This window comes from Somniosus microcephalus, chromosome 10, assembly GCF_052327205.1.
Source record: "Somniosus microcephalus isolate GS21.2 chromosome 10, FLI_Smic_1.0, whole genome shotgun sequence".
In the NCBI taxonomy this organism is placed as follows: Eukaryota; Metazoa; Chordata; class Chondrichthyes; order Squaliformes; family Somniosidae; genus Somniosus; species Somniosus microcephalus.
In genome coordinates, this window is record NC_140996.1 from 182,612,463 (window position 1) to 182,628,040 (window position 15,578).

At 42.9% G+C, this 15,578-nt stretch overlaps 1 protein-coding gene across 3 annotated transcripts in view; it reads right to left on the reverse strand.

Moving 5' to 3' along the window:
• The window catches only part of LOC147111909 (high affinity cationic amino acid transporter 1-like), a 142,077-nt gene that overhangs the window by 16,662 nt on the left and 109,837 nt on the right, over positions 1–15,578 (reverse strand). For 2 of the 3 annotated variants that reach the window (XM_085999295.1, XM_085999296.1), the window contains 2 exons: positions 12,679–12,901; positions 1,454–1,593 (listed from right to left, as the gene is read on the reverse strand). In XM_085999295.1, coding sequence (XP_085855421.1) covers positions 1,454–1,593; positions 12,679–12,901 — 363 coding nt within the window. Of the gene's footprint in view, positions 1–528; positions 666–1,453; positions 1,594–12,678; positions 12,902–15,578 lie in introns of all 3 variants that reach the window. The other variant, XM_085999297.1, reaches the window with a different exon arrangement.

Genomic DNA, 15,578 nt, shown 5'->3' on the forward strand with positions numbered 1-15,578 from the left:
ATGAAAGATCACTCTTTAGAATTAAATCTGTTGTAAGATGGCCCAGAGGCACAGCCAGTTCAGCACCTGCCTCCCAAACAAATGACCGGTAACTAATTAGTACAAAGGAAACCCAGTCCCTTGAGCCTATCACTGTTAGGGAGCAAATTTCAGCTGGTCAGACTGCTTATCCCCACCCGCTACTGCTAGTGGGGTGACCAGTTCACCAATTCTAAGTGATCCTATTGAATCCTAGTTAAAGAATGGCGTTACCCATCACTGTGGGGTCATCTATAGTGCAGACTGTTCTGCCTTCCCTGCTAAAGGAGGCTGCCAGGTAGCGAGCAGTTCGTGTGGGAAGATGGAACTGGGAAAATGTGAATGAATAGAATGAAGCCAATACACCTCATTCTAGAAAAGTCTTGCTTATAAAGTTTATTTGCTTGGTACTCACGCAGGTTAGATATGCAGTCAGAGTGCAAGGTTATTGGCTCAAGAGGTAGGTAGCACACTGCAACCCACGACTTACAGCTTATATTAAAAGCTTACCAGAAAGAACCCCAGCTGCAATAGTTGAGACTATTGGGGCTTTTCTCTCACTCACTCCGGACAGAAATCTGAATAGCAGACCATCCCGTGCCATTGCAAACAGGATTCTTGGTAATGGAAACATTGAACCTAATAGGCTGCAAGGGAGAAGTCAATTGTATAACTCAAGTGATTGTGATTAGACAGGGAAAGTAAACATATAGATACCAAAGGTGAGCATCAGGCCTCTGACATAATAGAATCACAATTGAATTTGAGAATACGAACAGTATTTCTTCTACCCTTTGCAATAATTCCAACAATATTAAACTTTTATATTTTAGCTCATTCAAAAAGTAATCCAAATTAGGAAGTGTTCTTGTGACTGGCACAATGATTTGGGCGAGTCGCGAAATGTGAGCTCACACAAGCAGCCAACCACTCTGCAATGTTGCGGAGCTCAGATGTGCTATTGTGGAGAGATGCCAAGTAGAATCAGGCATTTCTTCACAGTGGGTAGAGGGAGGATTTGTGGGGCAAATAGTCAATGGTGGCTTTACGCAACCCTAATAACTGACTCCAAAGCTGTGTTGGTGGAGGCCAGAGAGCAGAACCGTCTCCTCGCTCCCGTTGAACCATGGCTCAGGCAGACGACAAAAAAGGAAAAGAAAAAACTGACCGGGCAACAGATCTTAAAAAAGAGGTTGGAAATTTGTATTAAGAACATTTTGAAAAGTTAACAGAAATAGTTTTAGCATATGAAGTATTGAGAAACTGCATTTTTCAGTACTCAAAAGGACTGAAGAAAAATTTTGCAAATAGAAATTTAAAACTTTGGAAAAAAAACCTCCCAAGATCTTGGTTTAAATCAGAAGCCGCAGGACTACATGTTTGGCAGAATATTTACCTTCCCTGCTATTTTTTTTTGTAAATGACTGTCCCTTACCTGCTACAACCCCCGAGACTATTGTAGCAATAAGTGGTGTTTTAGTCCTTTCGTTGATTCTGGCCAACACTCTAAACAGCAGTCCGTCCTCTGCCATAGCATAAATTACTCTCGGCATTGGAAATATGGAACCAAGAAGACTAATCGGAAAAGACAGTCCATCCTATGTTAGTATTGTACAATCAAACCCACAAATAGTTAATTGCAAATATACATCCATGAAACAGCCACCTTCTTTATTAAAGGCAGTACAAAATTTGTTACAATGTGTTTTTTATTTTAAAATAAAGATTGCCAAACATGCTGAAAATACCATCTTGCTGGTCAGAAACCATGGAGAGGCGTGGTCATCTTTAAGTAACATGCAGTGATGCAAGATTGTTTGCAAATTATAAAACTGTTATACTTAAACTAGCACTATGCTTTCGTCAAATAAAATGTAATGTTTAGAGACTGGAAATGCTGCAGATTCCTTCATTTTTCTAAAAATCAGTAACCATCCACAAGCCAACCACAGTGATATGAAGCTTGAATCAAGCCTATATTGGTGACCTCCAATTCAGTATGTGGGATTAGAGGAAAGACACCCAATTTTAATATTGTTGGTAGACACCCACAGCACTTGAGGCTCTCTCGGGTGCCCATCTGCCAGAAAAGGCAAGAATATGCAGCCTTGTTGCATGGGTCTGGGGTGGGGAATTGAAATGTGCCCCCTTTTAAGAGTGCCGCATGTAACAGTAAAAAAAAAAAGTCCTCGGGGGGGGGGGGGGGGGGGGGGCCTGCCCACCGTCCTTGACTTGAATCCTCAGTGCTCCACAACCATCACGGAGATGGAATCAGGCAGATCAGTGCAAATGGCCACAGGATCCCCGTCATACGGGTCCCAGCCTATTTGCTAGTCCTTCTCCTACACTCTCGCTGGACTATTGGCAAAAATGAGCTAAAGCATCAAGGAATTATGGTCTAAGTATATATTTTATCAGTCACCAAAAAGTGACTAACATCTCGTCAATCTTCTTGGCACTGGTAGGATGTGGTAATGTTGTGAATCCAATTCCCTACAACACGTTAACTGCACTGAAGTCTGTTGAAAAGAGCTCATTCATGATTTTCCACAGAAGAGCTGAATCATTTGTCAGAAGTGTAGCTGAATGTGATAGCTGGGATAACCTTTGAAAATTAATTACAACAACTGAATTTATCATATTTATAAATATTAGGTTTGAAAATTTGTTGTCTGGGTGAAATAACCTGAAGAAAGACTGCCCTGAAAAAGACTTGAGGATGACGTCAAAAGATTAGTAGAATGGGCAGACAGGTGGCAGATACAATTTAATGTGGATAAGTGTTGGGTAATACATTTTCAGAGAAAAAAAAAACAAGGAGTTGCTTCTGACGAAGTTATGCTGGCAGAGCAGGAGCAGCTCCAAGGAAATTCACGACTGAAGAGTGGAAGCATGGACTTAATGGAAAGATACTGAAGGATATGGATGAACAGAAAGACCGAGGTGTTCAAATACACAATTCTCGGAAACTGCAAGTGCAGGTAGATCAAGCCATAAAAAGGTCAGTAGAAATTTGGGTTCTATAAATAAGGATCTGGTGTACAAAAGTAAAGGAGGAATGATGAATTTATACAAAACATTGGTTAGACCAGTTAGAATACTGTGTGCAGTATTGGGCACCCCATTATAGAAAAGGAGTACCAGAAGCTGGGGTACAACGAGATTGGTCAGGATGATGCCAGGGATGGAAAACTATTGTTCTAAGTAGAGACTTGAGATACTGGGACTATTTCCACAGAAGCAGAGCAGGCCAAGGAGATTTAATACAGGTTTTTTAAATTATGAAAAGTTTTGCTAAAGTGAATAGGGAAAACTATTTCATCTGGAATGGGAGAGAAATGGGGAGGTGGGCGATAGGGGTTCTTTTTTGTCCCCGAGGACAAGCGGCATCAAATAGGGACAGAATTATGGCTCAGTGCAGGGAGTTTGTGACACAAGTGATTTTTCACTGTAGGGAAGGTAGAAAGTTTGGCTGGTGTCTGACTTTCGTCTGGACAGCCTAGAGTTTCTTAATACTTTAACATCTTCTTTTCTTCAGTCTGTATACAGTGAAAGCTTTTGGCTGTTTTTCAGACAACTGTGGAGCTTCTTTCAAATGTCAGCATTGTGTGGTTGGGTGATTTTACCGCTTTCAGGTCTTGTTATGCATTATCTCCCAAGAAGTCTTTTCAAAGCCAAAAAGCGCTCATTTTCACCCCATGTTTTGCTGATTAATTCAAGTCTCCATCTTTTCAAATACTACGTTTGTACCGGTGCTTTTTAGCTCGTTTCCTTTTGACGTCAAAGATCTTGAATACTTCTCTCATCATTTTGTTTTTTTACAAACACTTCTTAAAAAACTATTTCTTCTGTGTGGTCCCAAAAGGTAGGTTTCTATCTTTTGTTTCAGATAGCCCTGTCACATACTGTTATGTCATGAAATATTATACTCACAAAGCCACTTATAGGTGTAATAGCTTTGAAATGTTGTCACCATGCAGTGTTTTAAATATGTAAGAAATGGATTGTTCTTGAGGAACTCAAGCACATAGACTGAATTCCTTCACTAATTCAGCATACATCAGAATAGCAGAGCTGCACTTAGAATTTATATGCCAGAAGATGTGGCAATAAAATACACTTATGTTCCTTACACCTTCTGAATCTAATTCTACATTTTTGGATCATTAACAGCGGGTCTACTGAACAATTAAATTATTGGAAATCTAAAGGGCTCAATTTAATTGCTTACACTGCAACTTAGTGAACTGCTGGAGTAAAAAAAAAACTCTTCTAATTCTAGTGAAATTACAAGGACCTGACAGACAAATACACTTGGAGGTGAAACAGATGAGTACCAGAAGCAGCTTGGCCGATAGCGTCTCCTTTCTTTTAATGATACAAGCTCAGAGCGTCAGAGGGAACTTGAGCGGCAGAGCGGGGCTATAAAAGGCTCCAGAGACCAGGTAAGGCCCCACAGCGTCGGCAAGAAACTCGAGCGGCAGCAGCGGGGCTATAAAAGGCTCCAGAGACCAGGTAAGGCGTACCCTTCTCCGAACTCGGAACTCAAAGGGAAGGAGAGAGGTAAAAAAAATAACCGAAGTGTGACGTCACCAGAAAGCAGGTAAGTGATTGGTTGGTGAGTATTTCTCTCTTTAAACTTAAACTCTGTGGTTTATAGTTTCTAAGGTGTGATATTCATCTAAAATCGGGGCAGAGGGTATTTAAAAATAATATTAATAAATGTAGTTAATTACATAGAATGGGAGAGCAGATGATGTGTTACTGCTGCAATATGTGGGAGCTGGTGGACACCATTGATGCTCACAGTAATTACATTTGCAGTAAGTGCTGGCTGCTCGAGGAATTCCGGCTCCGTGTTGATGAGCTGGAATCCGAGCTTCAAACACAGACACATCAGGGAGGGGGAGAGTTACCTGGACTCTGTTTCAGGAGGTAGTCACACCAAGTAGAGTAATTAATTCAGATGTAGTCCGTGGCCAGGGACAGGATGGTGTGACTAGAAGTGAGGCAGGTACGGGGATCCAGGAGGTAGTGTTGGAGGAGCCACAGCCCTTGCTCTTGTCCAACAGGTTTGAGGCTCTTACCCCCTTGTGAGGATGGGAACGGGGACTGCGGGGAGGATGAGCAACCTGGCCACCGCACTGTGGAGCAGGGGGCCATTCAAGTGGGGGGAGTTAAAAGAAATGTTGTAGTGGTAGGGGACAGTATCGTTAGGGGGATAGATAGGGTTCTTTGCAGCCGAGAGAGAGAGAGTCCCGAATGCTGTGTTGCCTGCCCGGTGCCAGGGTTAAGGACATCTCCTCTGGGCTGGAGAGAAACTTGGAGTGGGAGGGGGAGGATCCAGTTGTCGTGGTCCATGTTGGTACCAACGACATAGATAGGACAAGGAAAGAGGTTCTGCTGAGGGAGTTTGAGCAGCTAGGGTCCAAATTAAAAAGCAGAACCACAAGGGTAATAATCTCTGGATTACTACCGGAGCCACGTGCAAATTTGGCTAGGGTAAATAAAATTAGAGAGTTAAATGCGTGGCTCAAAGACTGGTGTGGGAGAAATGGGTTTTGCTTCTTGGGACACTGGCATCAGTACTGGGACAGGAGAGAGCTGTTCCGTTGGGACGGACTTCACTTGGCCAGTGCTGGGACTAGAATCCTGGCGAATCGAATAACTAGGGCTGTAGAGAGGTCTTAAAACCTCCCCCCCACTAATTAGTTTAAAGAGAGCGAAAAATAAAAATGACAGAGGAGGAGGCAATAGAGCAAGGTAGCAGTGGGGGAATTAAAAACCAGAGCGTGTCCGGAAGGGACAGAATGTATAATGATAAAGGTAAAGTAGTAAAAGGGGTAAAAGCAGGAATAAATTGTCAGAAAACATATTTGAAAGTTCTGTATCTGAATGCACGCAGCATTCGTAACAAAATTGACGAGTTGACGGTACAAATAACTACACATGGGTATGATCTGGTGGCCATTACGGAAACATGGCTGCAAGATGATCATGACTGGGAACTAAAAATACAAGGGTATTTGACAATTAGGAAGGACAGACAGGAAGGAAAGGGAGGTGGGGTTGCTATGTTAATCAAGGATGGAATCACTGCAATAGTCAGAAATGATATTGGGTCCAAGGATCAGGATAGTGAAACAGTTTGGGTGGAGATAAGGAATAATAAGGGGGAAAAGTCACTAGTGGGCGTAGTCTATAGGCCTCCTAACAGTTGCAACTCTGTTGGTCGGAGTATAAATCAGGAAATAGTTGGGGCTTGTAATAAGGGAACAGCTATAATCATGGGGGATTTTAACTTTCATATTGACTGGACTAATCAAATTGGGCATGGCAGCCTTGAGGAAGAGTTCATAGAGTGTATTAGGGACAGGTTCCTTGAGCAGTATGTAACTGAACCAACCAGGGGGCAGGCAATCTTAGATCTGGTCCTGTGTAATGAGACAGGATTAATAAAAAATGTCCTAGTAAAGGATCCCCTTGGAATGAGTGACCATAATATGGTTGAATTCCAAATTCAGTTTGAGGGTGAGAGAGTTGGATTTCAAACCAGCATACTGAGCTTAAATAAAGGAGACTATGAAGGTATGAGAGTAGAATTGACTAAAGTGGACTGGGAACACAGATTAAAGTGTAAGACGGTACAAGAGCAGTGGTCTACATTCAAGGAGATATTTCACATCTTTCAAGATAAATATATTCCACTGAGGAAAAAGGGGAGTAAAAGAAAAGACAGCCATCCGTGGCTAAGTAAAGTAATAAAGGCTAGTATCCGACTGAAAACAAGGGCATATAAAGTAGCCAAATCTAGTGGGAGGATAGAAGATTGGGAAGCATTTAAAAGCCAGCAAACAATAACTAAAAGATTAATTAAGAAAGATAGATTATGAAAGTAAACTAGCAAAAAATATAAAAACAGATAGCAAGAGTTTCTACAGCTATATAAAAAGAAAAAGGGTGGCTAAAGTGAACGTTGGTCCCTTAGAGGAGGAGACCGGGAAACTAGTGGTGGGGAACATGGAGATGGCAAAGACGCTGAACAAATATTTTGTATCAGTCTTTACAGTAGAGGACACTAAAAATATCCCAACACTGGACAAACAGGGGGCAATGGGGGGGGGGGGGGGAAGGAGCTAAGCACGATTAAAATCACTAAGGAGATGGTACTCGGTAAAATAATGAGACTTAAGGCAGATAAATCCCCCGGACCTGATGGCCTACATCCTAGGGTCTTGAGAGAGAAGTGGCGGTAGGGATTGTGGATGCATTGGTGATTATTTTCCAAAACTTCCTGGACTCAGGAAAGGTCCCGGCAGATTGGAAAACTGCTAATGTAACACCCTTATTTAAGAAGGGAAGTAGACAAAAAGCTGGAAACTATAGACCAGTTAGCCTAACATCTGTGGTGGGCAAAATGTTGGAGTCCATTATTAAGGAAACAGTAACAGAGCATTTGGATAAACATAATTTAATAGGGCAGAGTCAGCATGGTTTTATGAAGGGGAAGCCATGTTTGACAAATTTGCTCGAATTCTTTGAGGATGTAACATACAGGGTGGATAAAGGGGAACCAGTGGATGTAGTGTATTTGGACTTCCAAAAGGCATTTGACAAGGTTCCACGCAAAAGATTACTGATCAAGATAAAAAATCACAGGATTGGGGGTAATATACTGGTATGGGTGGAAGATTGGCTATCTAACAGAAAACAAGAGAGTTGGGATAAATGGTTCGTTCTCGGGTTGGCAATCAGTAGCTAGTGGTGTTCCGCAGGGGTCAGTGCTGGGACCCCAACTCTTTACAATCTATATTAACGATTTGGAAGAAGGGACCGAGTGCAGCATATCCAAGTTTGCCGACGATACAAAGATAGGAGGGAAAGCAGTGAGTGGGCAGAGATTTGGCAGATAGAATATAATATTGGAAAGTGTGAGGTTATGCACTTTGGCAGAAAAAATCAAAGAGCAAGTTATTATCTAAATGGAGAGAAACTGCAAAGTGCTACAGTACAAAGAGATCTGGGGGTCCTGGTGCATGAAACACAAAAAGTTAGTATGCAGGTGCAGCAGGTGATCAGGAAGGCCAATGGAATCTTGGCTTTTATTGCAAGGGGGATGGAGTATAAAAACAGGGAAGTCTTGCTGCAGTTATACAGGATATTGGCGAGGCCACACCTGGAATACTGCATGCAGTTTTGGTTTCCATATTTAAGAAAAGATATACTTGCTCTCGAGGCGGTTCAGGAGAAGGTTCACTCGGTTATTCCGGAGATGAGGGGGTTGACGTATGAGGAAAGGTTGAGTAGGTTGGGCCTCTACTCATTGGAGTTCAGAAGAATGAGAGGCGATCTTATCAAAACATATAAGATTGTGAGAGGGCTTGATCGGGTGGATGCGGTGAGGATGTTTCCACTGATGGGTGAAACTAGAACTAGGGGGCATAATCTAAGAATAAGGGGCTGTGCTTTCAAAACTGAGATGAGGAGAAACTTCTTCACTCAGAGGGTAGTAAATCTATGGAATTTGCTACCCCAGAGAGCTGTGGAAGCTGCAACATTAAATAAATTTAAAACGGAGATAGACAGTTTCCTAGTAGATAAGGGAATTAGGGGTTATGGGGAGAGGGCAGGGAAGTGGACGTGAGTCTAGATTCGGATCAGCCATGATCCTATTGAATGGCGGAGCAGGCCCGAGGGGCCGTATGGCCTACTCCTGCTCCTACTTCTTATGTTCTTATGATTGCCCTGACACCACTTCCAGAATAGCATTACTATATATTTACATCAATGGAGGTGACAGCACTGCTGCTATACTGGAGCATTCTGTACAAAACATTTGGATTGTTAATACATTGCTAAAAGTTCTAATAAAAAAAAAAATCGAGCTGAACTTTTATAGCCGCTATTTCAACTTGTGTATCAAAGCTTTTAATCACAATGGCCTAGGAATTTGATGGCACTGTGACCATTTTATAGGTGAAAAGTAGGAGATAAAACGGCCAATATTGCAGGTGGCGTGCATGGACATAGAGCCGCAGTGCACCACCAGTCATATTAGCAAAAATTCAAGATGTGTCCGGGACCCTTATTTGCATCTGGGGCCTAACACCTGTTTGTTGCCTCATTTGCCAGGCTGATTGCATCAGGAAAACGTGTTCTATATATTACTGAACTAGTAATCCAGGAAACGGGAGTTCAAATTCCACCATGTTTGAGAATTTGAACTCAGTTTAAAAAAAAATGGAAATAAAATTTAAAAACTAGTATCAGTAAAAGTGACTTCGAAGTTTGCGGACTGTTGTAAAAACCCAACTGGTTCACTGATGTCCTGCAGGGAAGTAAACCTCCCACCCTTGCCCGGTCTGGCCTATATGTGACTCCAGTCCCACCACTATGTGGTTGACTCTTAACTGCCACACCACCATTTTCTCAGGGCAACGAAGGATGGGCAATAAATGCCTACCTTGACAGCAACACCCACATCCCGAGAATGAATACTATAATAAGTGTACTGGGATGCCAGAGGATTCCCAAGCCAGGACTGAGGACATTCCAAACTTGGAAGTCCCCTCCCCAGTCACACCAGGTGAACTTGTTTGGGGTGGACGATGGTTCCATCCCAAACAAGGCCGCATGACTACTCGGGAGCAGAGACCGAGACTGCGTATATCTGGGTCCTGGCCTATTTCTCAGGCCTTTAGCTGCACTCCCGCTTGAATTACTGCGGGTGTGTACTGGAAGGCTCATGGAAAGTTGGGGCCTAGATGTATAAATTCAGAATTTTGGAAGAACTACACATGTAGTACACATTTCAGACAGTTGGCTATTGATGTTTAAAAATGCTATCACCTCATTTTGCACAGCAAGCACGGCTCAAGAACCTAACGCAAATCCTCACTGATTGCAATGTGTTTGCTGTTCAAAAATACAACAGTATCTAGAATTTGAAAATTTGTGAAGATGTTTTTGGATTAGCAGCAACACTAATAGTCCTACAAATTATGGGTCAAAAAGTAAATGATACAGCAAACTAAGTAATGAAGTCAAAATATACAATCCTCCAAGTCAATTACTACACTACATACCATCATAAAATGCTTTGGTTTAACTAAGCAGCAGGAAGTATAGTAATTAACCACTGAATTAAAAAAAAATTAGAATACTGAATTTGAGAGGATCCATAAAACAAGATGCAATGGTGATTCCATATAAAGCTTTAGTAAGACCACAGTTGGAGTACTGTGTGTAGTTTAGGCCTCCACATTATAGTAAAGATGTTGTTGCAATAGAGAGTACAGCAGACATTCACTAGGAAACCGCTTGGTATGAGGTAATATAATTATGAAGACTTGAAAAAGTGGAGCCCTTTTCATTAGAATAGTGAATACGAGGTGACTTGATACAGATGTTTAGAATTATGAAGGAATGGGACAGAGTAGATAAGAGAAACGGTTTCCAGTGGCTGAGAAGTATAGAATGAGGGAACATAGATACAATATTAAATCCGAGAGATTTAGGACAGAGAGTAGGAGAATCTTTTTCAGAGGGTTGAGAGGCTGTGGAATGCACTACCAGAGTTAGCAACTGAAGTAAAGGTCATGTCAATGTTTAAGAATAGGTTAGATAGGTGGTTGAAGGAAACGTGAATTAAGGGATTGGGAATAGAGTGGGCACATGAAATTAGGATTACTGCTTGTGTGGAGGATGAACACCAACTGGTTGGGTCAAATGGCCAGTTTCCATGTTGTTATTTATATGTAAAAAGCTTATTGCTGCAAGATCCAAAAAAGGTGTCCAAAAATAAGAGGCCAATATTCCAAATGTGCAGTGAGGAACCGCATCCACTGGGAGCATATAGCAGGAAATTGCAGGCATGCTGTGTTATGGAAGGAAAATCACGTGAAGCGGGTCTGCAATTTCATGACATGGGCGCCTGGCGGATGAGGCTCCACACTGGGGGCACGTATAGAGCAAATCAGCCCCAAAGTGTCAACGCCGCAAATACTTTCCATATGAACCTTTTCAAGTCACATTTGAAAGGCAACTATTTTACAATATACTGTATGGTGCACACAATAGCACAACTACAATAGTTGGAGGCATATAGTACTCTGGGCGCAGGGACTCAGAGACCATCATTCCTCATGCACCACATAACTGACTGCGGACCATAATGCATTACAGTGCAAGGCCAGCTCATTCAAATAAAAATGTTATGGTTTCAACGCACAGTGCCTGGCGCAGAATGTACTGGGATCAGAGGAAGGTTAAGTACCACAAGCATCTCTTCAAATGTTGCTGCCCATTCTTAAAGGGGAACTATCTGCAAATGTAAAAAATGGCAGAAGGTACAGAGGCAGGAGGACAGCATTCAAGATGTTGCTTTGGAAATACAGCAATCCAGTAAGAGGTGCTGGAGCAAAGAGTGGATCTTTTTGGAGGAAAGGGAGCACTCTCTAATAAAGAATACTATCAGAGTAGCATGGATAAGAAAGAGAGAGAGAGAGAGAGAGAGAATTAATGCTCACTCAGCTATGGTCCATACCCAGGGACAGACGAGCAAGGAATTTGAAGGGCAATGCAAGATTGTCAAGGTGCTTACACTATACAAGGCATTTTAAATAGCACTCTAATGTAAGCACGATACAGAGAGACAATGCCCAGCTCTCTAGCAACTAATGGCCTGCTCACAGATATCTCTTTGGTCATGCTGAGGAAGTGTCCAGCAGAAAGGCAATTGCCAGAGTTGGCACGGATAATCGAGACGTCACTCGGGGCGACACTCAGCCATCCCATTCAAATGAGCACATATATGTCACACTGCATACAGGAGCAGACAGCCACCACATCACTGCAGGGCCATCTACAGACCCAGCATGAGAGGCTGGGCTATCTCCATCCCTAGGGGCAGCCAGTGACATGCAGCAGCCATCCACCTCACTTGGGGAAACAATTAAAAGGAGCACTCCCAACACAGAGGTAAGTGCTTTTGATCTGCCACTTGCACGGTATTCCATCCATTAAAATTAATGTTGAAAATCATACCAGCCGCATGTCAAACACGCTGACCTCCTTGCTGAAATTCATGATATGCATTCCAGTCGTGCAAAGCTGTGCACCAGGAACTCTGGAAACATTTGTAAAATTTACCTTAAATGATTATTTCTAATGTTTCATGCTGGAATGTGGGGTGGAAGGAGAGGGAGGCTCAGTCCAATTAAAGAACTTGACTGTGCTTTGTGCTGTTATCAGCTCTCCCGCCTCAATCACAAAAAAAATTCATTGAGTACAACAAATAACTCGGTTGATGTAATAGCCCTGATGGTATTACAAACAGTTTAACTGATTTCAGAGTTTAACTGCCTGAACTTTTAATTTAATACAAAATTAATCCATCTAAATAAGGCTATAGAATCTATAAATGAAGAACAAGAGTGGCAGTGAAAGAATGAGATTCCTTATATTCCTCAACCACAAATTTACTATTCTGCGGTTCGCTTTTGTAAATCACTCATGTATACAAGGTTTACTTATTCTTTCATATTCAACTTAAAAATATTTCATGCATTCTAAAAATCTAGTATAAGTTTTCTAAAAATATATATATTTTTGCAACCATGCAAGTAATGACTGGATTGAAAGAAGAGGGTCACATAATACCTGGTGGACAGGGCACAGAGTGATCCAACTGCCACAGCATATTTTGCCCCATCCCAACCGACATACTTGAAAGCAACTGGCAGCGGGCTGTTCTTGTCCAGTAAATAATATGGCATCATCAACGTAAGAGCAGCGGACACTCCAAAATAGGCGATGAAACAGATCAAAAGGGAAGCAACAATTCCAAATGGAATGGCTCGCTGGGGATTTTTCACTTCTTCTCCTGAAAAAACAAACAGTAAAGTGTGGAATACCATAAGAATTCATAACGCAATGTTAATTACTCATTTTTGGTGCATTATTCCTTACTAAAAACAGATCAACATCTATATTCAACTGAAAACGCAGTCCAGCTTAATCCTTTGAGATGTTACCTTTTTCCCCCCTTCCAATTTTCTCTCCTTCCTTCCTGATATAGCTGAATTTACCCCAGGATAAGTCAGCAGTATCAGGTGCTGACAACATCTCATACTTTATCCAACTGATTATTCTTCATGTCTGACCCCTGATTGCAAGTGTTGTCAGGTTAGTTGATAGTGGGGGGCAGGTGGCAGGCATCATAGCCAACCCTGATCCTATTCTGACCGGACTGGACATCCACAGACATGCACTTTCGAACAGGCATTACTGGATAGTAGAATCAAAAGCAAGATCCTATCGAACATCTGTAGTCAAGAAATATTTTAAAGCAGCCTATGGGCTGCTACCAATGTTCATCTAGAGAGTGTAGCATCCACAAGGAGTAGTCTTAGTTTTAAAAGAAAAATACCTGCTTCAAGAATCGATTTCTTAAAAAGGAGCTTGCTCAATTATAGAAGTGGGCTATTCACTCGATAGAACTCTAGTATTTTCTCAGACGCCGTAATTGTGACCATCTTCAAGAAAGGTGACAAGTCCGATTGCGGTAATCAGAGAAGTTTCCCTGCTGTCTGCCACAGGGAAAGTCATTGCAAGAATCCTCCTCAATCGCCTTCTCCCAGTGGCCGAAGAGCTCCTCAGAGTCGCAATGCGGATTCTGCCCACTAAGGGGCACAATGGACATGATCTTCACCGCACAGCAATTACAAGAGAAATGCAGGGAACAGCACCAACCGCTGTACATGGCCTCCTTTGATCTCACAAAGGCCTTCGACACTGTCAACCGTGAGGAATTATGGAGTGTCCTCCTCAAATTCGGCTGCCTTCAAAAGTTTGTCACTATCCTCCGCCTGCTTCACAATGACATGCAAGCCGTGATCCTGACCAACAGTTCCACCACAGACCCAATTCACGTACGAACCGGGGTCAAGCAAGGCTGTGTCATCGCACCAACGCCCTTCGATATTCCTTGCTGCAATGCTCCATCTCACCCTCAGTAAGCTCCCCACTGGAGTGGAGCTAATTTACAGAACAAACGGGAAACTGTTCCAACCTCAGTCGCCTCCAGTCCAGATCCATGGTCATCCCATCCGGTCATCAAATTACAGTATGCAGACAACGCTTGTGTCTGCGCTCACTCGGAGGTCGAACTCCAAACCATCGTCAACACCTTCACCGAAGCGTACGAGAGCATGGGCCTTACACTAAACATCCGTAAGACAAAGGTCCTCTACCAACCTGCCCCCGTCACACAGTACAGCCCCCCGATTATCAAAATCCATGACAAGACCTTGGACAACGTGGACCACTTTCCATACCTCAGGAGCCTACTGTCAACAAGGGCAGAAATCGACAACGAAGTCCAACACCGCCTTCAGTGTGCCAGTGCAGCCTTCGGTCACCTGAGGGTTTGAAGACCAGGACCTCAAACCCGGCACTAAGCTCATGGTCTACAGAGCAGTAGTGATAGCTGCCCTGCTGTATGCCTCCGAAACACAAACCATGTACAGCAGGCACCTCAAAGCACTACCAACGCTGCCTCCGCAAGATCCTACAAATCCATTGGCAGGATAGGCGCACCGTCAGTGTTCTTGCTCAGGCCAACATCCCCAGCATCGAAGCTTTGACCACGCTCAATCAGCTCCGATGGACGGGTCACATTGTCAGCATGCCTGATATGAGACTCCCAAAACAAGCGCGCTACTCGGAGCTCCGGCACAGCAAGAGAACTCCAGGTGGGCAGAGGAAACGCTTCAAGGATACCCTCAAAGCCTCCTTGAAAAAGTGTAACATCCCCACCGGCACCTGGGAATCCCTGGCCCAAGACCGCACAAAGTGGAGGAGAAGCATCCGGGAAGGCGCCGAACACCACGAGTCTCTTCGCCGGGAGCAAGCGGAAGCCAAGCGCAGGCAGCACAAGGAGCGCACGTCAACCCAAGCACCCCACCCACCCGCCCCTTCAACCACCATCTGCCCCACCTGTGAGAGACTGTAGGTCCTGCACTGGACTATCAGTCACCTGCAAACTCATTTTTAACGTGGAAGCAAGTCATCCTAGGTTCCGAGGGACTGCCTAAGAAGAGTATTTTTGATATGGTGCAAATATGCTACAGAAAAACATCAGAAAGCACTGATTGAGAAAGGCTTATTAAGCTTGTTTCTTTTTTTTTTTTTAAACCAAGTATGTGCAATATACCCAATCATGAATTCTGCCCAGCCAATGAAAAAAGCTTCTATAAAGTTTCTCGCCCTTCAAAAGAAAATAATCTAGCAGCACTCAAATATTTTATGTGCTAAATATGCATAGAATTTATTAAAAATGCAGTAATCTCATTTTTTGAAATTTTACCATTCCTGTAAGCAGCAGTCATTTGGCAGTTACAAAGCATATTAGGTTCAATATGCTATTGCAAACATGGTGGGTGACCGATACTCTTTAATTATGGCTCCCTTTTGGGCTTCTACTTGGAGCACATTACCTCATGAAAGCACTCGGATTGCTGACTGCAAAAACTGGATGTTTTATTGATCAGTTTTCAAGT